The sequence below is a fragment of the Cyprinodon tularosa genome, unplaced genomic scaffold (genome assembly GCF_016077235.1).
Source record: "Cyprinodon tularosa strain WSP-4 unplaced genomic scaffold, ASM1607723v1 ctg271, whole genome shotgun sequence".
NCBI classification, from domain to species: domain Eukaryota; kingdom Metazoa; phylum Chordata; class Actinopteri; order Cyprinodontiformes; family Cyprinodontidae; genus Cyprinodon; species Cyprinodon tularosa.
In genome coordinates this window covers 669,209-694,787 of record NW_024038976.1, presented here as the reverse complement: position 1 = coordinate 694,787, position 25,579 = coordinate 669,209, and the positions used below count along the sequence as shown (strand labels likewise).

The window sequence follows — 25,579 nt, the reverse complement described above, 5'->3', positions numbered from 1 at the left end:
GAACTCCCCCACAAGCTGCTCTGGCAGATAGACATAGTGGGTACTGGCTGAAGATGCATGCCATCTCTACTGATTCCAGGTTCTGAGAGAGAGGGTGAGAGAAAATGCAGCCAGGGAGAAGCTGCCAGTCATTGCAATCCTCACTGTGTCTCTGCAGCATAGTTCTGTAATTTAAAATAGAATAAAATACTGTTAAAACAGGAAAAACAAATATTTAATATTGTATATATAGAAGAACTCATTTTTTTTTACCTCTTTCTTTAAAAGTATGTAAGGTATAAAGCAGAATTGAAAGTTATTTAGTATTTAATGCTTGTAGTACAAGAGTATGAGAAACACATCCAATGTGACAGTAATTAGTTTTAGTGTATTTGACTGATGAGCCTGCTGTTGTTTATTTGCCTAATTGCATCATCTGTCAGAGTAGTTAATGTACTTTTGGTTGACATTGACTTAGTCTGCTACAAAATGCTATGCATGACATGCCAATAAACATTTAAATGGATAAAAGAGTATTTTCCAGAATGTACCGGTACATGAATAGATGTATTACTGGATATTCTTTTTTTAAATAGCGGTGGGACTGCTTTCGGCTTCCTATAATAGGAAACATGCAAAAGCACGAGACATTATGAGTTTGTCATGGTTTTAAAGACTGTGGTTGATACATTCATGATTCATATGATATTTACATAAATGTGAAAAACAAAAAGGCATAAATGGCTGGTTGTTAAATTTGTCTTAGGCTTGCTACTGTATACAATTGTCTCAACTGTATGTATGTATGTTACTTTTTCTTAATGTAAAAAGCACAGATGTTTATGCACATTTGCTTATGGATCCTGTGCAGCAGATTTCACATGAAACTGTTTAAAACGTTTTATCACCACCACACACTTGAAAATCAACACAGGCAGCATTAATCTGAGAATGATATCTATCATTGTCCACACTAATTCCAAACTATAAATCTGAAACTTAAATAAAATACTCATAATATCAATGTTACTACTGATTATATCTAATATTGTGCTTGGAATTTAATTCTGATGGGTAGCATTGCAAGGCAAAATGACCCAGTCCCTCTTCTTTCCATGGACATGTCAATCACACAGTGGAATTAACTTCCTGTAAGGAAGATGTAGTTTGTAATTAGCAGCTTTTCTTTTTTCATATTCTCCTTTGTCACAAGGTGATCAATGACCCGGGGATTGCAGGAATTTGGGACAACAGCAAACTGAGTATGTGTGCCTGGTTGGGGATTATCAAGGCCCTAAACTGGATATTAAATAACACGCAGACCCCTTTGCTGTCTCTGGATTTCAGGTGCAGATGCAGCAGACCATGAGCGGAATACTGAAAAGAAAATTTGAGGAGGTGGAAGCCTCCTCCTCCCCCTGTTCCTCTGTACGGGAGTCTGATGATGAGGTCTCCTGCAGCGAGAGTGGGGATAGCAGTGACAGTGTTAACCCCTCCACCTCAGGCACTTTCAACCGTGAGTCTTCTTCTTTTAGATGTATGCACTGATTTCTGCTGTTTTACTAACAGCAAAGTGGCCATTTCATAAATTTTATTTTTTTTAATGAAATTCTCAGATCCAGGCTTAGTACCCCGGAGCAATTACATGATGCAGGTTAAACATAAAAAATAAGTACATCCTCTGATAAGCTAACATCAGTGAATATCGAGCTGTGGCTGTGCTGTTTGGAGAAGAGGAGAACGGTGCTGGTGACAAAGAGGAAGCATTGCACAGGCAGCCTTGCTCATTAGGAGCTGCATACAGGCCCAACCAGAGGAACGAGCTGATCCTAAGCCGTGTGTGCTCATCTTTACACATACTATACAATAAATGCATTCAAAAAATAACACAGATGCTTTCCACAAACATAATGGCTTTAATAAGATTGCACTATTTTATGCCAATTTAAAAAGGAATGTGTTTATATTTAAAAGGGAGGGCTACCTATTGATTTAATTGTTTGATTTACTAAGAAAGATTCAGATCAGTGTTTTGGTAATGCTAAATGAAATGACATTAAATTCAAAACATTTTCAATGGTCAATATGTTAAAAAAATAGTGATAAACAACATTTTAATGCTTTGTTATTAAAAAAAAATTGTGAGAGAAATGGATCTTTTGGTGATAATAAATTAAATAATTCATTTAATCAAGTCCAAAAACCTAATATTGCACTGTTGGCTTGCAGCAAGAAGGTTCTGTATTCGATTCCCAGCATGCGTTCCCCGTGCATGCGTTGGTTCTCTCTCGGTACTCCGGCTTCCTCTCACAGTCCAAAAACATAACTGTTATGTTAACTGGCTTCTCTACATTTTCCTTAGGTGTGAGTGTGTGTATGTGCATGGTTGTATGTCTGTGGTCTATGGTGTGTTTACTGCGACAGAGTGGCAACCTCTCCACGGTGGCCCCATCACAATTCTGATAAGGAATTAGCTTGAAGAATGTGCCACCTTGCAGCCTGTTTATTGTAATCTTTTCTATTTATATAAAGCTGTCCACGGTTCCAGTTCCGTAACATTTGACACACTGATGATGGACATAAAAGCTAAGGCTGTATTTAAGCAAAACACTTGCCATACATTCGTGTAGCTGTAGGTGTTTCAGATGATTGAGGAAGAGCGGGACAAAATAAATGATCACGGCTGTGATGTATACCTGGCTCCAATATGACTGAAATAAAGCTGAATGGTAACAGTAGTATTTTCAAGTGTCCTCCACTACACAAGGGAATGGACATCAAACCTGATGCTGCAAAATCTGCTATGACAAAATTTAAGATGAACATTAATATCAAGGCTGGTGCTAGCCCTTTTTGGCATCCCTGGGCCGAAAGTCTGAGGTTCCTCCATCTATAAATGAACTTGTGAAGGAATCATCAATCTGTTAATATTTATTTACAAATTAACTTCTCAATGTAAATGTTTTAAAATCAGCTGCAAAAACAAGAGGAGAAATAAAATTATTTAACTAACTGTGCGCCAATAATAGTGCACAGTTAGTTTTACCTATTAGAGTGTGTTTTACCACACCAAAATAAGCAGACAAAAATTGTTAAAAAAGTTATATAAGTGTAACGATCTTGGTTCTGTTGTTTTTCTCTAAGTTTTCAGTTTCAAGTTTAGCCAGGTTTTTCCTTGTTTTCTAGCTTTATTTGAGTGTCTGGATTCATTTAAGTTGCTCAAGTTTTTCTGTCTGTCCTCTGTTGCCCCCTTGTGTTCTTTTCCCTTGGCTTCCTCATCAGCTCTAGCCACACCTGCTCCTAATCAGCTCATTAGTCCTACCTTTGTTCAGTCAGCCATAAATACACTCCCTCTGCAGTCCCTCTTTGCCGGTTCCTTGTCTTACCTTTTCTCATCCTGGCTCCTTGATGGTTTTCCCATGATGTCTCCATGGTTCTGGTTTGTGTTTGATTTTTAGGTCGGATTTTTTGATACCTGTTTTTGTTTAACATTTTTAAGTTGGATTTTTGGATTCCTGTTTTTGCTGCCTGATCTCTTATTAAACCTTTTAAGAACTCACCTCTGCCTGTCAGCCTCTGCATTTGGGTCCTCGTAAAAACCTCCAAACAAATCGTGACAATAAGGCAGTACGGAAAATCATTTCTAATTAGTGACAGTGTCCATAGAGATTCATTTTGCTACTCTATTCATCCTATGGCAAAATAGAAATGTGATCCTCCAAATATACTTGCAATGTGAAAATGGGTTTAAATTGATAGAGATGAACTGATCACAAATGTTGAAAATGCTTGTTATTTATAATGTTTTAGGTTTTTTTTTTTTTTTAGAAGCCCCTCATATTTCATATAGTTTCTCAAAAAAACTAAATACTTCTAAAGAAGTTTGAACAGTACATAGGGCATACATTATGGAATGATTCCGTACATTAAATATGGTAAAAAGAAATATATGTATATATCAAAACGGCATACAATATTGCCTGTAAACAGAAGATCAAGTTTCATTTCTAATACTGACAGAGCTATGACATATTTGCATTTAAAGACATAGTTAAGAATTACTATTCAATATGCAGTAATAAGTATAAGTAAAGTATATACACTTTAATGAGTATATATATATATATATATATATATATATATATATATATACACTATATTGCCAAAAGTATTTGCTCACCCATCCAAATTATTGGAATCAGGTGTTCCAATCACTTCCATGGCCACAGGTGTATAAATTCAAGCACCTAGGCATGCAGACTGTTTTTACAAACATTTGTGAAAGAATGGGTCGCTCTCAGGAGCTCAGTGAATTCCAGCGTGGAACTGTGATAGGATGCCACCTGTGCAACAAATCCAGTCGTGAAATTTCCTCGCTCCTAAATATTCCACAGTCAACTGTCAGCTGTATTATAAGAAAATGGAAGTGTTTGGGAACGACAGCAACTCAGCCACGAAGTGTTAGGCCACGTAAACTGACGGAGCGGGGTCAGCGGATGCTGACGCGCATAGTGCGAAGAGGTCGCCAACTTTCTGCAGAGTCAATCACTACAGACCTCCAAACTTCATGTGGCCTTCAGATTAGCTCAAGAACAGTGCGCAGAGAGCTTCATGGAATGGGTTTCCATGGTCGAGCAGCTGCATCCAAGCCATACATCACCAAGTGCAATGCAAAGCGTCGGATGCGGTGGTGTAAAGCACGCCGCCACTGGACTCTAGAGCAGTGGAGACGCGTTCTCTGGAGTGACGAATCGCGCTTCTCCATCTGGCAATCTGATGGACGGGTCTGGGTTTGGCGGTTGCCAGGAGAACGGTACTTGTCTGACTGCATTGTGCCAAGTGTAAAGTTTGGTGGAGGGGGGATTATGGTGTGGGGTTGTTTTTCAGGAGCTGGGCTTGGCCCCTTAGTTCCAGTGAAAGGAACTCTGAATGCTTCAGCATACCAAGACATTTTGGACAATTCCATGCTCCCAACTTTGTGGGAACAGTTTGGAGCTGGCCCCTTCCTCTTCCAACATGACTGTGCACCAGTGCACAAAGCAAGGTCCATAAAGACATGGATGACAGAGTCTGGTGTGGATGAACTTGACTGGCCTGCACAGAGTCCTGACCTCAACCCGATAGAACACCTTTGGGATGAATTAGAGCGGAGACTGAGAGCCAGGCCTTCTCGTCCAACATCAGTGTGCGACCTCACAAATGCGCTTCTGGAAGAATGGTCAAAAATTCCCATAAACACACTCCTAAACCTTGTGGACAGCCTTCCCAGAAGAGTTGAAGCTGTTCTAGCTGCAAAGGGTGGACCGACGTCATATTGAACCCTATGGATTAGGAACGGGATGTCACTTAAGCTCATATGTGAGTCAAGGCAGGTGAGCAAATACTTTTGGCAATATAGTGTATATATATGCTGAGACAGTGAAAGAAAAAAGGTCAGTTAAAAGGTCCATTTAACTTTTGTGAAGATAACTATTGTCCCAATTGTTCTGGACCATGCAATTTACTTACATTTTAGGTTGTTTTTTTACTTTTTTTCTAACTTCTCCTGTTCTGCCGTTTTAGCTGACTCAATCTTGAAGTGTGAGAAGCGCTTCCGAGCCAGGAGAGTGCATTTTGAGAATGTGACCGTGTACTACTTTGGCCGGCGGCAGGGTTTCACCAGTGTCCCTAGCCAGGGTGGCAGCACTTTGGGCATGTCCAACAGGCACAGCTGGGTCAGACAGTACTCCTTGGGAGAATTTGCCTTGGAGCAGGAGAGGATTCACAGAGATATGCTCAAAGACCACTTGAAGGAAGAAAAACTTAATTCAATCAAGCTAAAGGTAAAGGCTTTTCACTTGGTCAAATAGAAAAAAAAAATATGTATGTAACTATACAACTTATTGCATGTCAAAGTCTTAGGTCTGAAGATTAAAAATACAATATGTTGCTGGGCTTAATTATGTGGTAACTGTCTTAACTTGAAGTATTTAGATTTTCTGAGAGAAAATAAAATATATTAAACATGATACCTGGCAGGTTTGCATTAAACCAAATACCTTACAGTTACACTGATTCTACATAAAATTGAAAGTTTCAGTTTAATTCAGCTGCTATTACTGCTCGGGAGTAAGAGGATAAGAGGGAGACAGGAACACTGACCCAGGAGAGAATTTCTAAGGGAAAGCAATTTGTCACTTCTCTTAATAAAAAGACACACCTAAACACATGACCTAACTGGGAATATTTTCTATGATAGGGTACTAATAAAAAAGAGCAAACATAGCTAATGGTAGTAAATTCTATGTATGTGAATAGTTTCTTTTGAAACACATAGGGAAAGTGACTACACAGCAAGGGCTAAGTCCAAGAAAAAACATACAGAATATCCCAGAAACCCCAGGAAAGACATATTTCCTGTTACAGAATTTAATGGCACAATGTTGCATAATATTGATGGAAGCAACAATTAGAATAATTAGACCAATACTTAGATTGTGACTCTGATAATCAAGATTAAAATCAAGATTTTAAGGTTAATACAGCTGCTTGAAGGCAGAACAACAGAACAAAGTAACTGTAAGGTGGTGAGTTAGAAATATATTTTAAAGATATGAAGGCTAATAAAGAATTGTAAAAGTGCAGTGCTTAACGCCAGATTTTATTTTGACTGTTAAATTTCAGAATTCATAACTAAAATATATTTGGGTTGAAAGAAGTGTTGTTGTTAAAGGCATTTGGCAGTATTTTATAAAAAATAATCCTCATGATAACCTGTCTGGCTTAGGTAATGAGCTGATCCTTAAAGTGCTTGGACGTGTTCCCATCTTGTTTTTCAGCTGACTAAGAATGGCACAGTGGAGTCCGAAGAGGCTAACACACTCACAGCAGAGGATATCTCAGATGACGACATAGATCTGGAGAACACAGAGGTAGACGAGTACTTCTTTTTGCAGCCTCTCACCACCAAGAAGCGCAGAGCACTCCTGCGCTCCTCAGGAGTGAAGAAGATTGATGTGGAGGAGAAGCATGAACTTAGAGCCATTCGCATGTCCAGGGAAGACTGCGGCTGTGACTGCAGGCTGTTCTGTGACCCAGAGACCTGTGCTTGCAGTATTGCAGGGATCAAGTGTCAGGTAAATCCTACATATATAAACTTTACTTAGATCATTTAAATCATCGTTTCCGGTGAGAGTTGGACTCCGCCAGGGCTGCCCTTTGTCACCGATTCTGTTCATTACCTTCATGGACAGAATTTCTAGGCGCAGCCAAGGTGTTGAGGGGATCCGTTTTGGTGGCCTTAGGATTGAGTCTCTGCTTTATGCAGATGATGTGGTCCTGTTGGCTTCATCAGGTCGTGATCTGCAGCTCTCGCTGGATCGGTTCGCAGCCGAGTGTGAAGCGGCCGGGATGGGGATTAGTGCCTCCAAATCCGAGGCCATGGTCTTGAGCCGGAAAAGGGTAGAGTGCCTTCTCCGGGTCAGGGGGGGGGTGTCCTGCCCCAAGTGGAGGAGTTTAAGTATCTTGGGATCTTGTTCACGAATGAGGGAAGAAGGGAGCGGGAGATCGACAGGCGGATTGGTGCAGCGTCTGCCGTGAAGCGGGCGCTGTACCGGTCCGTCGTGGTTGAAGAGAGAGCTGAGTCAAAAAGCGAAGCTCTCGATTTACCGGTCGATCTACGTTCCTACCCTCATCTATGGTCATGAACTCTGGGTCATGACCGAAAGAACGAGATCGCGGATACAAGCGGCCGAAATGGGTTTCCTCCGTAGGGTGGCTGGGCTCTCCCTTAGAGATAGGGTGAGAAGCTCGGTCATCCGGGAGGGACTCGGAGTAGAGCCGCTGCTCCTCCACGTCGAGAGGAGCCAGTTGAGGTGGCTTGGGCATCTGTTTAGGATGCCTCCTGGACGTCTCCCTGGTGAGGTGTTCCGGGCACGTCCCACCGGGGGGAGGCCCCGGGGAAGACCCAGGACACGCTGGAGAGACTATGTTTCTCGGCTGGCCTGGGAACGCCTTGGGGTTCCTCCTGAAGAGCTAGAAGAAGTGGCTGGGGAGTGGGAAGTCTGGGCCTCCCTTCTTAAGCTACTGCCCCCGCGACCCGACCCCGGATAAGCGGAGGAAGATGGATGGATGGATGGATGGATGGATGGATGGATGGATGGATGGATGGATGGATCATTTAAAGTTGTAGTGAAGTCATATTTAAATTTCAAATCATTCTGGCTTAAACATGTATATAAATGTACTCGTTATTAGACCATATTGTCCCAAAAGTTAGAACATTTTTATTTTTAGAAAAATCCTTTCTTAAAACCTGTGGGGGGATTTATTGTTATTTTATGCAGGCCAGTTAGTTATACATCAGCTTGTACACCTAAATTCGGCCAATCATATATCAACGGTCATCTGTCAATCAAAGTTTTTCAGTCATAGCATCTTGTTTTATACAATCCCGCCCCCTTGATAATCTTACAATCACATTCACTTCATTCACTAAAGTCGGGCACCACTCGGGAGAATTCGGAACTGTAACCTCAAAATATTTTTTTTGTGATAAAAGACTATCCACTTATAGTGCTGTTTCCATTCCTAGATATTTTTTGACAATTTACTGCACATTTGTTAAAATCCTTAGAACTGTCTGTTTGGAACCCTCCTCATGTTTACTACATATGATTTAGAGTCAGTATGTTGGGTTCACTTCTATCCATCATCTAATCCCTGTTCGTCAGGAAAACCTGCAAACCGCATTAAGACTCTAGGCCTGGAATGGAACCTAGGACCTTCTTGTCTCAAGGCAACAGTGCTACAAAATGCCCCTGTAGTGTATTTGTTATTACAATGTCTGAGAGAAAAACTGATGTCAGTAGCGCTACCCTGTGCAGCTTTTCTCTGCATATTCGCTCCTCCTACATGAAGTAGTTTGCTGAGGGACTATGGAGAGATATTTGTGCCATCGGTTTGAGCGCGCAGGAACCAATCCGAGCGCGCAGTGAGACAACACGCGCGCGCGCAAAACCGGTCTGGCGCGCGCTCAACTCTGAAAAACCCTCTCAACACACTGTTCTCGCGCTCAGTTTCATCTCTGCGCGTGCTCGAATCCGTCTCTGCTCGCGCTCGCTCGACCTGCTCTCTCTCTGCGCTCAACACCAGCTGTGCGCTCGGCTGTTTCTCCGCTCGCTCGACTCTCTGCGCTCGCAACTTCAGCAATGTATGTAAATGAACCATACCATCAGCCAATCACACCCAGCTTCTTTTCATCCAATGAAAGCATTCCTTCCTTCTTCTTCTTTTCTATCATGGCGGTTCGCAAGCAACTTCAAGGTGCATACCGCCACCTACTGTTCATGAGTGTGTAGCAACATTGTTTTACATCTATTAAATTCTATTTTTTAATTTTGCATTCTGAAGATAACTAAATAATGCTTTCCTTAATCTATAAACATCCTTTATATTTCCTTTATTTCCCAATAATCCTTTAAGACTCCATTCTTGGCCTGTCATTTCAACTACTCTTCTCAATTTTTCCCTTTCAGGTTCATATGTTTTACAGTTCATTAATATGTAAGCATTCGTTCCAAATACTACATCCGGTTAGATGAAAAAAAAATAAATAAATAAATAAAAACACAATCAGGAAAATCAAACTACTCTTACAGTTATTTTGTCAACATTCCTAAGATAGTACTATAAAATATCTTGAATTATCTCAAATAAACTTCAGTAAAACAGTTATTAGATCATTGCCTCATCCATCTCTTTTACCTGCTATTGACATGGATTTAAATTTGCTGTTTTAAAAGAAAAATAAGGAGGATATTTCAGGTTCCAGTATGGTTCAACAGTATATAGATAATGTTTTGGATCATATTGGCCTTACTCTTACCTTTTGTGGCGGGTGTTTCTTCTTTTTGTTGTTTTTTATGGAGGTTGGCAAACAACAATTACCGCCACCAACTGAAAAATCCTGTTTATCAAATTATTCTTTTTAATATATATAATAAAGAATAACCCTCTTATTTAGAGTCCATCTGTAAAAGGTCTTCTAAATAATAATTGTTAAATTTCAGATCAGGTCTGCTGTCTGAATAATTGCGTTTAAATTAATATAACGGTCGCTGATCTAAAATCAGAGCAAACTAAACTTCTTAATGGAACGATTTCTTCAATCCATTGTAAGGCCAATATGATCCAAAACATTTCTCCTTTGTAGGCTGAATTCCATCACTGATTCTTTTACCCGATTTAAAAATAAATTATGAAACTAAAACAAAACACCATTCCTAATATTGGAATATTTTGAAGCATCCATAAAAAATTTAACATATCCATAATATTTTTTATCTATATATTGTTGAACCATACTGGAACCTGAAATATCCTCCTTATTTTTCTTTTAAAACATCAAATTTAAATCCATGTCAATAGCAGGTAAAAGAGATGGATGAGGCAATGATCTAATAACTGTTTTACTGAAGTTTATTTGAGATAATTCAAGATATTTTATAGTACTATCTTAGGAATGTTGACAAAATAACTGTAAGAGTTGTTTGATTTTCCTGATTGTGTTTTTATTTATTTATGTATTTTTTTTCATCTAACCGGATGTAGTATTTGGAACGAATGCTTACATATTAATGAACTGTAAAACATATGAACCTGAAAGGGAAAAATTGAGAAGAGTAGTTGAAATGACAGGCCAAGAATGGAGTCTTAAAGGATTATTGGGAAATAAAGGAAATATAAAGGATGTTTATAGATTAAGGAAAGCATTATTTAGTTATCTTCAGAATGCAAAATTAAAAAATAGAATTTAATAGATGTAAAACAATGTTGCTACACACTCATGAACAGTAGGTGGCGGTATGCACCTTAAAGTTGCTTGCGATCCGCCATGATAGAAAAGAAGAAGAAGAAGGAAGGAATGCTTTCATTGGATGAAAAGAAGCTGAGTGTGATTGGCTGATGGTATGGTTCATTTACATACATTGCTGAAGTTGCGAGCGCAGAGAGTCGAGCGAGCGGAGAAACAGCCGAGCGCACAGCTGGTGTTGAGCGCGGAGAGAGAGCAGGTCGAGCGAGCGCGAGCAGAGACGGATTCGAGCACGCGCAGAGATGAAACTGAGCGCGAGATAAGTGTGTTGAGAGGGTTTTTCAGAGTTGAGCGCGCGCCAGACCGGTTTTGCGCGCGCGCGTGTTGTCTCACTGCGCGCTCGGATTGGTTCCTGCGCGCTCAAACCGATGGCACAAATATCTCTCCATAAGGGACCATCATTACATTTCCAAACTGAAAGTTAATGTAGAATCATTTTATTAGACTAGAAAAATAAAAACCTCTCCTTTGGTCCAATTGTAATGCATTTTTCTGTTTTTAAGTATATAATGAAAACTATTTGTGGGTGTAGGGAGCAGCCAGCACCTGTAATCAGACTGCTGGTGGTGACTCTATGAGGAGGATGATATGGCAGATTCTGCTGAGCATGAATATCTAATTTCTGAGCAAAAATTACTTTAGGGGGTAAAAAAGGATGATAAAAAAAACAAAAACAAAAAAAAAACAGTTTAAGATCTGTGAACTTTGCATTCCCAGTCATGCCAAAAAAGAGGCATAAAGGGGAGTTGTTGAAGATCGGAGATGTTGTGAGCCTGTTTATCCCAAGGTGCTGGGAACCTAGTTATAGTTTATTGGATTAGAAACCCTGTTTCAAATCTCTAGAAATGTTGGATTAAAATCTGATGGAATTTGCCAGATAACAGAAATGACTGCCAGATAAAAAATAAATAAATTATAAAAAACTCGATTAGGTCTTTCAGTTGAATAATGATCCAAACTATCAGGTGGCTAAATGAACAGAGAAAAGACTGCATGAAGCCTGTATCGTTATTGCCAATAATAAAACATGTGGGGTGGATTTAAGAGGGGACCAAGTGCAGGATTCTGGATGAACTACAGAAAACATGCAAAGGAATGGCCAAAAGATTTCTCTCTGTTTGCTCAACCTTTTAAAATGTTTTAGGGAATAACCCTGTTCTATCCTGTCGACAAATCTGTAATTCTGTTAACAGCATCTGCTACTTAATGTAGCAGTTATGGATTAATTAACTTAAGAGTTAGGGTTAATTTTTTTCTTGTGAGTTTATGTTGCTGCAATAAAAGGCATATGAATGTAGTTTCAATTTTTAACCTTGCTCAATGTTGTAAAGGGTGCAGTGAATTTTTAAAAAAAGTGCAGTGACCGATGTTCAAAACCACCAATAAATGAATTTTTTTTTTCTTTTCTTTTTTTTAAAGGTGGATCGAATGTCATTTCCTTGTGGCTGCACAAAAGAAGGCTGCAGCAATTCAGCTGGAAGAGTAGAGTTTAATCCTATCCGTGTTCGGACCCATTTCCTGCACACTATCATGAAGCTGGAGCTGGAGAAGAGCCGCGAACAGCCACAAACCTCCCAAAGCAATGGTTACAACATGGGGAACGGGAGCCTGTTCACACAGTCACAGAACAGGTTGGAGTACTCTTTGTCTGACGCCGTCCCACAGGCGGCTGCTATGCACTTCCATGGAGCAGATGAGATGGAAGAGCCTCTAGATGATGAAGACGAGGACGATGAAGATGAGGACGATGAAGAAGAGGAGGAGGAGGAAAATGAAGATGAAGAGGATGAGGAGGACAGCAGCAGCGTGTGTAGTGGGTTATCTGACTCCAGCACAAAAAGCTTTGGCAACAGCAACTCAGAGGATGAGGAGGACACTGCAGGGAAGTCTGAGATTCACGATCATGACATGACGCCCCCAGCGGTTTCTCATACTGAATTGGTGCCAATGTCCTCAGTTATGTGTTACACTGATAGCTCTCTGGGTCATGATAACCATATAAATGGAAAGCCTTACCTAATGAACTCCTCTCCCCCTGACTACTATCAGCTGGAAAGCTCCAGTGCCCACACGAATGTCCAAACCAGCCGGCACAGTGAGTCTTACAGGGAGGTGCTCACATTCCCAGATCCAGTCACCGAAACAAATGGCAATTTGGCCCAGGGACCGTTCAACATAAGCTCTGTTGAGTTCACGAGCTACTCTAATCATACAGAGAAGCAGTACACAACCAGTGTCCACCATCATTTGAATGGGTCTCATCCTGATGCCTCTTTGCCCTTTTACCCTACCAACCGAAACAACGAGGTGATGTCCAAGGCCTCCTTTGTGGGGCAGCATGAAAACCACAACCAAACAGAGTTTGAAAACTACCTTAATAACAACACTCAGGAGTCCTGCAGCAGTAACAGTGTCACATGTATGGTGGCTGAGCAATCTCAGCAGAAACCATGTGCTAATGGACACACTGACACAACCTTACTATCGAAAAACACTAAGAGCCTCCCTTTACCAGATCATTGCTCTGAGGTCACAGCCAATTAAAAAGATGTGCTTTCAATTATTACATCCTTACTTAAACCTTATTATGCTGTTCTTCAAGGAATAGTCATTATGGCCTCTTTTTCTTTTTGAAAACTAGTTTCAAGGTAATTTACAGAATAATACCAGGTTTTTTCATCTGTTATTCTAAAGCCATAAGCTTGTAATGGACACAAATTTTTGGTACCATTGACACATGTATTTAATTCATCATAGAGTTCATACTCAACTCCAAAAACAAGAGATAATACATAAGAAAAGAAAAAGAAACTAATGTCATGCTGTGCAACGCAGCTTGTATTTGCAGAGCGTAAATTCTAGTTTCAAGCGGTAATTGTACAGTAGATCGAACTTTTACGCTGCTGTTTGTGCAGAAAGAATCTCTCTGTTTAATTAATGTGACTGAATTATAAGTGTATCCTTATATATTGTATATGTTTTCGTAGAAATATGCATGCTGTTTTGGAACTCTAAATAACTGCCTCTGTTTTTAAAAAAGTTTCATTTATAATGTACAGTCATCTTCTTTTTATGATTTGAAAATCGTAACGATTCAGAATTAGTTTTTTTAAATTAAGCAACCAGTCGTGTCATTTTGAAGATCTTTGCACTTACAGTCTACTTTGGGTTCAATGGCACGTACATGGATGTGAACCATTTTTCATTTTTTAAACATTAAAATATTTCTTAAACTATTTCCATTTAGAGCAGACTTGTTGTTTTAGAGGGTTCGTTAGATTTTCTGATGTATTTTCAAAATAGTCAAAGCTTTTTTTTATTTCAGACAGGAACATGTTAGTTAAGAGGCATTTATGCTTTTCAAACATTTCCCTTTAGTTACTGGCATGTAAATCAGTTTGGCATTTAAATTGCATAAGTAATCTGGAAAGCACCCAAAACATAGTGAAAAAGTAATAGTATGACCTATGAAATGCCTGACTTAGGCATCAGTGTATAACAATGACTACTCAAGACGAAAGTTATTTGACAGTCTGTAGCTTAAATATGAAATTAGTGAGTCATCGTGAGGAATGAACATTTTTGTCAAAATCTGTAATTCCAAACAAAAATGCGACAGCAATCAGGTTTAATGTTGGAATATCTACTCCTGTTCTGACCAACATCATTACTCTCATGCTTCTTGACGACTCTATTCCCATTCTTCAATCAACAGAATAGAAATTGTTCAAATCTCTCTTTTCCCCACATAATCAAAAAGGATTTTACCTGTAAGCGGGAAAATCCATTACAGTTGTATCGGGTGAAAAAAAAATTTTTTTCCCTTAAAGGAATAGTACACCCAAAACATGATTAGCCTTCATTTTCTACTCACCCCCATGCTGAACAACACTCTGGAGTACTTTTTTGATATCTCAAATGCATCTGGAGATCTGGGAGGCTTCTTGCTGTCTGCTGACATTCAAATAATGGAGGTCTATGGTGCCCAAGACAGAAAGGTCCATAAAAGTCCACAAAAAATGTGTCAATATTCCTCCATACTGCTCGTCCAATGTATTCCAAGTGTCCTGAGTGGGTAGCATCCAGAATTTACTCGAAACGAAGTCATTTAGAATGTTTTTAGAGCATAAACAGTAGTGTATAGGATTTCCTGAAAGCGCGCGCCTGCGCGTTCACGACGCTACGGAAGCCGGCAGACCAAACCAGATGAAAGTGCGCATTCAGCGTCTGCTCTGCCGATAATGCAAGCGTAGAAGAAGAAATGTACTGTTTACCTGTGCAAAGAAAGAAACAACGAAAGAAAAATGTCTGAGGACTTCAGTGTTGAGGAAGAGCATGAGTTCTTTGCCGAGCTGAATGCGCACTTTCATCTGGTTTGGTCTGCCGCGGTTTCCGTAGAGTTGTGAACTTCACCCCCCCCCCCCCCCCCCCCCCCCCCCCAGATGACTGAGCTCCTCACCCTACCTAAGGGAGAGCCTGGACACACTACGGAGAAAACTCATTTCAGCCACTTGTACCCGGGATCCCGTTCTTTCGGTCATGACCCAAAGCTCATGACCATAGATGAGGGTAGGAACGTAGATCGACCGGTAAATCGAGAGTTTATCTTTTTGGCTCGGCTCTCTCTTCACCACAACAGACCGGTACAGAGCACGCTTCACAGCAGATGCCGCACCAATCCGCCTATCGAAATCCCGCTCCATCTTCTCCTCCCCAACCCGGAGAAGGCACTCTACCCTTTTCAAGCTCAAGACCATGGTCCCGGATTTGAGCCAGAGAAGGGTAGAGTGCTATACCATGAGCTAAAATTAAGAGGCTTTTTGCTGTTGATCCAAAATGTATATTTGACTGCAGGAAAAATAAGCATAAATAACTGTTTAAATAAAATGTAAGAAAGTGGAATAGAATACCCTTTCTTACATTTATTCTTGGATTGGAGATCATGTGCCATTGAAAAATCAACATAACAAAATTAGCTGTTCAGTGATAAAAATGCTATTCAAAGTCAAAGTATCAAAGTATTTTCAGACAGGACTGATCTTATGAGCAGCACAAAAAGAATTTCTGAATCCCCTAATCCATGAAGAACCCAGATTTAAAACTCTAAAGTGTGCAATTAGTGCGATTTATAAAGATTAGCAGAAAATGAAATTGATGTACTCAACATTCAGTAAAAATATTTTATAGAAAGGTTTCATTAAGATCTTTATACATTACTATATTATTACAGGAATGTGCTTCACCCTGAAGCTTGCATATACATTCAACTTTACTTTAATCACAGTCAGAGATAAATCAGTACCATTTTTGTGCATTTGTTCGTTATCTGCTGGCACCATGCTACTTTCATTTAGCAGCATCAGTTGCATTAACTCAAGCCTCTAACATAGAAATTGTGCCAAAGTGTACAGTGTAGAAAGGCTCCTTGCAGAGTGGTTGGACCATTTTGGGAATCGTGTTTTCAATTTTAGTATTTATTCTGAATGAAATATTGGAATGTGTATTTATTGTGGTTTACTAAAGTCTATTGAGTAACTTGATATGTTAAAACCGTCTTTCGTTTCATGCAAGTTAATGTGAATTGTAAAGCTTCATGTGCCTGGTGTATTTTAGTCTCTTTCATATTTGGTTAAATGCATAGGATTTGCACAAGACTTGTACAAGTTGTTTTTTTTTTCCAAGTTATGTTTCCAAATGTACATAAAGCCTACATGGCTTTCAGTTGTTGCATCCAATTATGTTTTTGAATAAATTTTATAAAATGTGTGAAGTTATGAGACATTTCCACAGGGCATCAACTCTACTGTTGGAACTTGCCATTTGTAGGCCCAAAGGCGCCCTCTATCGGCCACGGAGGGGACATTGGTTTAAACCAACAAAATTAATGAAGCTCAGACAAAAAACATCTCAACACTGTAGCTTTGAACACAAAAATGAATCCTTTTTATAAAGCTAAATTAATGATATCCTTAACTCAATATTTAAAGCCTCATCATAGTGTGTTAACTTGTGCAAAGATGCACTTAAAGAGAAAGTTTGAGGCATTGAGTAATTAGGAAAATAGTTCATTATGTTAAACTGAGAGCTGCCCTTCATAAACACCACAGTATAAAACCTCACATAAAAGACACAATTAAGTGATTTTGAAAATAAATCTTAATGAATATAAACTGCTCTTTTTTACAAGGCAGGACATCTGTTTGCAGTTACTGTCAGTTTTGTTTTTTTTATGTGTAAACTCTTGCACTCAAACTGGCAAAAAGCTGTTCTTATACAGTTAATTCACATTATAAAAAAAATAGGTCCTAAAAAAGTTAAATTGCTTTACCTTAAATATAGCAACCTCAGATGTTTTTCCCAACAAAAATGACCCAACCTTTACCAATTTCATAAGACAAAAAATACTGAAAAATAAAAACAAAAAATTAAAAATTAGAGATCCAAAGAACTTGGCATTCTTAAAGAGGCATTTGTAAATATGGTCCATCTCTTTGCCAACATCTTTATAAAACCACTTTGACTGTCTTGTTTGTAATGCATGCTCTTGTAAATTCATATTACCATCCTGCTGAATTACTTGCTGGCTTTAAATCCCAAACTATTTCTGTGATTTAGTTTTAAGGACATTTTAAACAAAAAGGCACAATTTTTGGGTTTCTTGTATGCATTCTTGTAACAGTGGCACACGATGGATTCTTCCAAAGCCAAAACTTTATAGCAGCACCAATAGCAGCACAACTTAATCCTTTTATAAAAAAAAATAAATTAAAATTCAATGTGGTTTTTAATCTAAAAAAGGCTGCATAAATTATATCCTTATATGCTTTATGCATACAAAGCAGACATTTGCAAAGCAGTGGTTTGAACACTCAGACAATGGACCAGTGCTGATATCTGTCTGAGGGACTGCATGGAGCCAAATATGGATCCTCGTGACGAGCACTCAGACACATGTTCAATCCTGGCAAGTAGAGCAACTGATTCTAAAAAAAAAAAAGAAAAAAAAGACGATAATATTATTTTGTTACAATGAATAACCAGTAAATCTGAAATCAAACTAAGCGAAAGAAAAATGGGCAAACTCACTTCCTTTAGCTCCCATTTTTGTTGGGCTCCTACGAATGTATTCCTCCCTTTGTACTGGCAGTCTTCCAGCTTCACAGCAATCACTGCCCCATGCAAACACAGTTCCTTCTGAATATTGTGTCTAATCTCGTGACGTGTGGAGTACTCGAAGTACTGGGGAAAGCAGAAAGCGTTAGAGGATAAAAAAAATGCGGTTCAATTTAATCAAATTTGACAGGAGATGGGGCATTTTCTCACTGACCTGGTTTCCACCTAGTCCATGACATGGGTACATAATCAGCGGTTTCCCTCCCTCGTTGTTCTCTCCAGCATCCAGACATGTGCCTCTGCCCACATTCTTTACCTACAGAACAAGAAGAGAAAAAAAGCATAGGAAAAGTGGGAGTAAGCAAGAGGAAACAAAATGAAAAACTAACATCCAGCACAAGCTGTTCAAACAACTTTAGTCTCAGATGTGCTTTTAGTGGTGTTAAATTGAAACTGTGTTGTACCCTATTGAGATCCCACGAAAAAAACGTGCTGTGGCTAGACGGAGCTGTGGGCTTTGAAAAGTGGAAGGTTAGTAGTAGAGAATGAAATCTTACCGAGCCAAAGCGGAGTGGGTTCAGATCAGGCATGAAGACTTCTGGATAAATGTTGTTCAGAAACCAGGAGAAACTTTTGCACTGCAACTTTTCCCTCAGATCCAACCGTTTGGAAATATTTCCATATTGTTTCTGTTACAAAATGCAAAGCAAAAGGATGATGAGACAGCAAAATAATTAGATCAACTTTTAAAGAAAACTACTAACATGTAATCTTTTTTCTTTTTAAAACACAGTTTCAGTTGGTTCAGTACACCCAGATTAAAGAACCAAAGTAGTCATGAAATGAAATAGTTTTCTTTTATTAACAAGAATTAGAAAAGCATCAATGTTACTGATAATATCAGTTTTCTGCCACAGTCCACACATTATGCTCTGGTTCAACATCACCAACACAAGTTGGAACCAAAGCACTCACCAGGGAAAAAGAAACTCAAGAGTTCATAGATGTTCTTATCAACATTGGTTGATAAGATCATCTATGCATATTTTCATGTATATGTTTCTACATATATATTGTCTTTATTCAAAAACTACACTTCTAAGTCTTTCTCCTAAGAAATGCATAATCAGATCTAATGCTTTTCCAAGCATTTCAGGGACAGGAGCTGGGATTTGCTCTGGCTTGTCTAGAGGAGGAGATAATAAGTGGGCTTGAAAACACTCATACACAGCCATAATTGGTGGAAACAAGAGACAAAGCCTCAGGAGTAATTTGCTACTCGTTTAAGATAAGTACATTTAATTGACATATTTTCAGAAGCAGCAAAACCAGCACTTACGTCCTTTGCCATTTGTGCAGCTTGCTGGTTGCGACGGTAAAATATCTCCTTGTACTCATCCATCCAGACCTCTGCCAGTCGTACCTGGTTCCGAGCAATCACCTGTGTGCCCTTAGGGAACGTGTGTGGACTTTTGGTCCGGAAAACATGACCGACAATAGAACAAGGGATAATCTCCAGCTGTCCACCACACTGCCACACCTGTAAGTTAATGGTAGCCAGCAGAAACAGGCGCTGAGTTAGACACACCTATGACGCCTTTTGAAAACTGGAAAAACTACAAGGCTAATTAATAAGAACTGCTGCTGTAAAAGGAAACTATGTGACGTCTTACCCTGAATGACATCTCAATGTTTTCAGCACCCCAGATTTCCATTTCTTCATCATAGCTTCCAATGTGGTAAAAATATTCCTTAGAGATTGAAAAGAGTCCACCAGCAAATGTGGGAGTCCTAAAACATACAAGGATGTTATTACAGGAGGTAAAATATTGACACAGAAGTCACATCCTCTATTGATTGACTTACTTGATGGGATACGTTTCATCTTTTCTTCTCTGCTTCTCATGGTCTGGTAGAGTCTCCCAGCCAAAAGAGAGACCCCAGTCAAAGTTGCCCCGATTGTGGTTTTGCCCATATGGGGAAGGTTTAATGAACTCAAACGTGTTTAGATCAATAGTTGTTATATCAGGACTCACTACGGCGGTGTAATTCTCAGCAATTCTTGCCAGCAGAGGCTCCAGCCATCCATGAAAACATTCACCTGTTAGCACGTTTAAAGACACAAAACACCACATCATAACTCCATTATTGTTTATCACCACACAAAAAAAATTTATCAAACACAATATGGGTGTGTTAAGGGTGTGTGTAAAATTGTGTTTGTATGACGTCTGTGGTGACTAACAATGTGCGTCGAGAAAGGTGAGCGTGTCGCCGGTGGCCACAGAGGCACCCAGCAAGCGAGCGGTTATGAGTCCTTTCCTTTCTCGCTGTCGGACCACTCGAACGATGCTCAGCTGCTTCAAATATTCATCCAGCTCGTCCTTCAATACATCTGAAAGGATAAGACAAGACAGTACTTGGAATACCTGCTGAAAAAGGGAAAAACTTCTATCGGGTCCAAAATAAATTAAATAGAACGATCTGGGCAATGGGCTGGTGTTCCAATTAGTTTATTTTTTGGTTATATGCAATTTAAAAGAAATCTGATCTTTTATAAAGATCCTGCTACTGCAGGAAGAAGACTCAAAGTAACCATTCTCAGTGTTAACTAGAGGTTTCATAAATAAATCTAACAATATGCAGAGGGTGTAAAAAGTAAACAGCAGTAGCCTTTCATAGTTCTTGGTTATTTATTCCGCATTGGTATTTCTTATTTCTGCAATTTTCTTCTGACATCACATTAATTATTACCTGTATTTTGATCAGTTTATCAATTAGGTAAAGTAGAGAATTTAGCCAAAGATTGCTGCAAAATAGTATACGTTTTACCCAAGAAAGGTAAACCTTGAAACCAAATCCAAAGTTTTAATATTTTGAGCCAAAACACTCTGTTTTTGTAAAAAGGAGCACAGGTCATCCCTGCTGCAACCAAACTCTACAATGCGTCACTACAACTGCAATAATGAGCAATTACTATTTGATACACTCTGCAATTACCCGTTTCTCTATATTTGACACACAGTGCAATAACTATATATATATATATATATATATATATATATATATATATATATATATATATATATATATATATATATATATAAATATAAATATCCATCTATATAAATATCCATGTTATCACCCTGTGCAATAATGCTACTATAACAAAAACAAACAAACAAAAAAAAAAACAGTCATATGTGGAGGCACTGTATATACTGTATATATCCAATGCGCCTTTTTCGTCATCACATTCTTCTTCCTTGACTATTTGAGCTTATGTTACAAGTACATTTCTCCACTGCGAGATCAATAAAGTCAATCAAATATCAGCAGTAAGGTAAGGATCTACACAGACACTGCTGATTTTGGTTAATTATGTTTATCCATATATTAAAGGGGCAAACATGGCAGCAAGGCAAAGCAGCATGTTACAAATGCTTCAAAGGTTTTTAAAGAGAGATCAGAACCAGCTATAACTGGTATTGAAACAGCACCCTTATACAGAAACTGAAAAGATAAAATAAGCCATGAATCTCTAAACGGTAAGTCTAATAATAAGACACCATCTGAGAGTCCCTCATATATTGGATATAAATACTGGCAGAGGTTAATTTTGTCCCGCATTCATCAAAAGCCTTCCCAGGTTTTTACTTACTTGATATATCTAAACTATATTATTGTGTCTTTTGAAGTTAGCCGCAGCTAATTCTACCCTGAAAAGTATCCACTAACCACCTCTCAACATTTTTTAGCCACGTCACAAACCACAGATCAGGTTTGCAGCCCCTCTTAGAGCTGCCCACCCAGCATGCTGCTTGTAATTGAACCCAAAACCAGTGCTGAGTGGTCTTTACGAGGGTCCCATTTCATTTTTTACCATCCACGCTGGCGTCGTCTACCAGGATGATCTCCTTGAGGAAAATTGCAGGGGAAGTGTGGAGGACACTGTAAACCGTCCTCAGCAGAGTGCTCCAAGCCTCGTTGTGAAACACAATAATCACGCTGGTGGTGGGCAAGGGGGGGCACCGCTTGAACTTTTGCTCAATGCATCTGCATGAGGCAAAAAAAAAAGAAGAAAAGACATGACTACTTTGAATGGTTTGTAAAAGGCTTAAGTGTGGTTATTACATCTGCAGGGTGTCCCCTGTGTGGAATCCCTTTCAACTTTGGCAATGCAACATTTGAAATATTTGGCAAACTGGAATGGGAAAGATGTTGCTCGCTATTTCAAGTACATGCACCCTATTTAGTAATTTAGACAATTAACATTTTTGCCTGAGTTTTGTAGCGACTACAAACATCAACTTTTATCTGATTTTATCCACAAAGATAACTGGACATGCTGAAAAAATACCAGGGGGTTTCTAGCTGACATTTTCCTTAGAAGCAAAATGTGTATGTAAGTCATTGGTTAGTTGTGTATCATTACAGTATTTACATAGAAAAGGTTTAGAGAGATGTCCACATACTCCGGCGGTCTTGTATCAGCTCCCAGGTCTCGACTCAGAGAGATGCGATCGCTGGCGTAAACATTGAAGCAGTGCTTCTCATCACCCCTGTCCTTCTCCTTCTGCTCTTCAGGACTGAGTGAATCTGTATGGAAAGGTTTACCAGCGGCTCCAGGAGAAAGGGGATTCTGAGGTGGCCTCTCCAGAGCCGGTCTGAGCTCAGCAGCAGTGTAGTGACCTGGCAGGCAGGAGGCAGCCCCTGGTGTATCCCGTTGTCGTACTGGGGCTTTGATCTGGTTCTTTGGCATTGCATGCTTAAAGTTATTGACAGCCCCTATAACCATTCCCAGCATGCTGTCACGCTTCACTGCCATCTCCTTTAGCCAGGGATCATCCTCTTGGCTTTGAGTCCCAACTTCCCATTGTATAAAGAACAGAAATGTGACAAACACTAGGGTCACTATAACCAGTTTTAGTGGGTGAAGTGGTCTTCGGAGTACTCTTCGGAAAAAGGTCATTCTTTTTTTTATTGGCTGCGGCTGGTTGTGGACAAAGATCAAGCTGTAATGAAGACACATTTACACATAAAAAAATACCATAAAAAGTAACTTTGGCTGTTAAAAACACAGATTTATTCATATGTTTGTAAATATAATGTTTTACAGCAGATGTCAGAATAGTGCACCTTTAATGCGTATTGGTCTTTAACTTGATTATGAAATACAATTTTCGAATAATACTTATAGTCAAAAGTAATGTGCAGATATAATTAAAAGTTACATTTTAACCCAAATCTGCCTGCATTGACTTTAATAACTTTGGGTGGAAACCTGGAAGGACTCTGGACAACTTGATTGCACACTTAAGTAATTTGGCAATTTGATTCAGGTGTGTTGGACAAAAAATTTTTTTTAAAAAGCATCTTAAAGTTGTAGGTCATCAGCCCTACAGGAGTATTGCCCATCCCTGTGCATCGACAAAGGCTCACATACCTGAAGGCTTAGAGAAAGTTGACAGTGTAAAAGAACTAAAAGCAAGCTGAACTCCTTCATCCACTCCTTGGTAATGAAATAAACCGTTTACTGAACTTGTGGTTGACATTGAAAATGTTTACCTACTACATTAGAGTTAAAGTTTATTAAGTTTTATAAACTAGATTTTAAGATTTCAATAATACTTCCTGTTTTATTTAAAAAATCAGCCATCCTCAGCTATTAGTAAAATAGGTATTTTTTTCATTGAGTTAAAAAAAATGTGATTATTATAAACAGAATGTACCCATTCTCTTTTAGTTTAGAAATTGATTATGATCTATTTTCTAAAATTTCTACAAGGAATGGGCCAACTGGGGAAAATAGGTTTGTCTAAACAAAAAAAGTTTAACTTTTGAAAACTCTCCAGCTTCTTTCCAGCTCAAAACAACCTAGAATGATTCAAATTGATTTTCTTAAATATAAATATATACCAGTAGAAAGGAATCAGGATTATGCATTTCTTTGAACTAAACAAGACGTACCTTAAGTCGCTGAATTGAAGTTTACGCTTGGCAATCCATAAACGAAAAACATCCAGGGATCTAACATCCTGCTGAAAACCTATTTGCTGCTTTAATTTCACACAAAAAAATTACTTTTGAAAAACATTAAAAAAAAAGGATTCCCTCTGACTTCGACGAACTTCCGTCTCGTTGGTTCCAGGTGCGCTCCTCTCAGGTAGAAGGGGGTGGCGCGCATGCGCAAAGCAAACCCCTGCATGTCAAAATAAGTCATAATCCATATCTGGAACTCAACAGGAAAACTATCACAATAAAAGTATGCATCTCTTTTGTTTCCCGAAATGAATCGTAGATTTAAATCGTATCACGTGAATCCAAATTAAATCAAATACCTTTTTCAATCGCAGCTGCAATGAGAAGCGTCATTAAGAGGATTTGTTCATCTGGTGTTTCACTGGGAGAGTTGCTGGGTTACAAATAACGCAGGAATGCCACATACTCCACCGCGTCCAATCACGCCCCGGGGAAGCCCCAGTATTACTGACAAATCTTAAAACTTCATGAACACTTAAAAACTATTCAATTAGAAATCTGCGGATCCGAAATGATCCGCGGTTAGAAACAGTCATCCAGCGCGTGCTTTTTGTTTCAGATTCAAGTGATGAAAGTTGAAACTCATCGCCGCTCTCCGTAGCTGCTATTTCTAAAATATTCCAAGGAGGAAATTTCCTCTTACAGAAAAAAAGAAGAATTGCGCTTTGCTTATTTAAGAGCAGGTTTCAGTCCCGTTAAATCTCCCTTGATGCCCGGTAGTCTGTCTCTGAGTGACTCCCTCTGTGGGGACTGTGTCCCCCCATCGCTTCCCAGCAGCAGCAGGAAGCCTCTATATTATGTCCAATATAATGCTGGCTGTGTGCTGGAGGGTCATGCTGGTCACGTCATTAGCAGCCGCGTGTTCATCCTCAATTAAGAGAGTTCAGAAAATAAGCAAGATACTGCAATAAAAACTTTTTTTTGACAAAAAGACAATTCCTTTTATTTTCTCTTATAAGACAACAAAAAGGGCTTAGGTTTGCATAGGGACATGTTCTTACCAATATTTTGGGCCAACCTTTATTGTCCTTTCCAATAATTCTATGTGAATAATATGTTTATAATTTACAATATAGTGTTGTAGAAGCAGTCACTTCTTTTCTCTCAACTTGTATATTAAAGTTAATATTTTAAATGCTTAAATATTTTATTTTGCTTGGTTTTACAATACAGAAAATATCAGCATATCAGATAAAAATAATAACAGTCGGTTTTACCTGTGTTTACCTCTGCACAATTCTATTGCTTCAAAAGAAAACACAGGATAAATACACCAACAACAGGCATATTTAGACTATATTTGTTTAAAAAGGCACGTATTTACCTTCCGTCTTAGTCACTGGTAAGTTCAAATGTAACCCTTTTCAAAGTGTTAAGTTGTCCCAATTTTACATTATTCCGAGCCACTGATGCATCAAACATCGATAAACAGCATATTGTGTGTGTAGTGCTTATAAAATTTGCATAAATGTAGCAAAAAATGCAGTTTTCCCTTTAAACGAAATGCGCCCTGATGCTCACGCCGAGCATAAAAAGAATAGGAGCATGCATGATGATCAGGACATATGATATCAAACCAATTCAACTTAAGAC

The 25,579-nt window shown here is 39.0% G+C and overlaps 2 protein-coding genes across 6 annotated transcripts in view; one reads left to right on the top strand and one right to left on the bottom strand.

Moving 5' to 3' along the window:
* Positions 1–14,701, top strand: part of csrnp3 (cysteine-serine-rich nuclear protein 3) — a 44,087-nt gene extending 29,386 nt beyond the window's left edge. For 4 of the 5 annotated variants that reach the window (XM_038289740.1, XM_038289743.1, XM_038289741.1 and 1 more), the window contains 4 exons: positions 1,327–1,495; positions 5,542–5,801; positions 6,798–7,094; positions 12,251–14,701. In XM_038289740.1, coding sequence (XP_038145668.1) covers positions 1,333–1,495; positions 5,542–5,801; positions 6,798–7,094; positions 12,251–13,375 — 1,845 coding nt within the window. In that variant the 5' untranslated portion in view covers positions 1,327–1,332 and the 3' untranslated portion in view covers positions 13,376–14,701. Of the gene's footprint in view, positions 1–1,220; positions 1,242–1,326; positions 1,496–5,541; positions 5,802–6,797; positions 7,095–12,250 lie in introns of those variants that run through there. The other variant, XM_038289744.1, reaches the window with a different exon arrangement.
* A 2,268-nt stretch (positions 14,702–16,969) lies between these two features.
* On the bottom strand, positions 16,970–24,733 carry galnt3 (UDP-N-acetyl-alpha-D-galactosamine:polypeptide N-acetylgalactosaminyltransferase 3 (GalNAc-T3)). Its single transcript, XM_038289777.1, has 12 exons — positions 24,286–24,733; positions 23,915–24,146; positions 22,420–22,959; positions 21,828–22,000; positions 20,190–20,339; positions 19,811–20,045; positions 19,618–19,735; positions 19,284–19,484; positions 18,502–18,633; positions 18,159–18,260; positions 17,918–18,070; positions 16,970–17,814 (listed from the first exon to the last, which is right to left on the bottom strand). The coding sequence occupies exons 3-12, from the start codon at positions 22,914–22,916 to the stop codon at positions 17,701–17,703; spliced, it is 1,875 nt and encodes a 624-aa protein (XP_038145705.1). The 5' UTR covers positions 22,917–22,959; positions 23,915–24,146; positions 24,286–24,733; the 3' UTR covers positions 16,970–17,700.
* Between the last annotated feature and the right edge of the window lie 846 nt (positions 24,734–25,579).

What these genes read in the sequence shown, in the direction of transcription:
- galnt3 (XM_038289777.1), bottom strand. Translation starts at nt 22,916, where the DNA reads ATGACCTTTTTCCGAAGAGTACTCCGAAGACCACTTCACCCACTAAAA. An exon ending in ACATTGAGATGTCATTCAGG is followed by an intron (nt 19,485 to 19,617) that starts GTAAGACGTCAC and finishes ATTAACTTACAG; the next exon opens with GTGTGGCAGTGTGGTGGACA. An exon ending in ACCCACTCCGCTTTGGCTCG is followed by an intron (nt 18,261 to 18,501) that starts GTAAGATTTCAT and finishes CTTGTTCTGTAG; the next exon opens with GTAAAGAATGTGGGCAGAGG.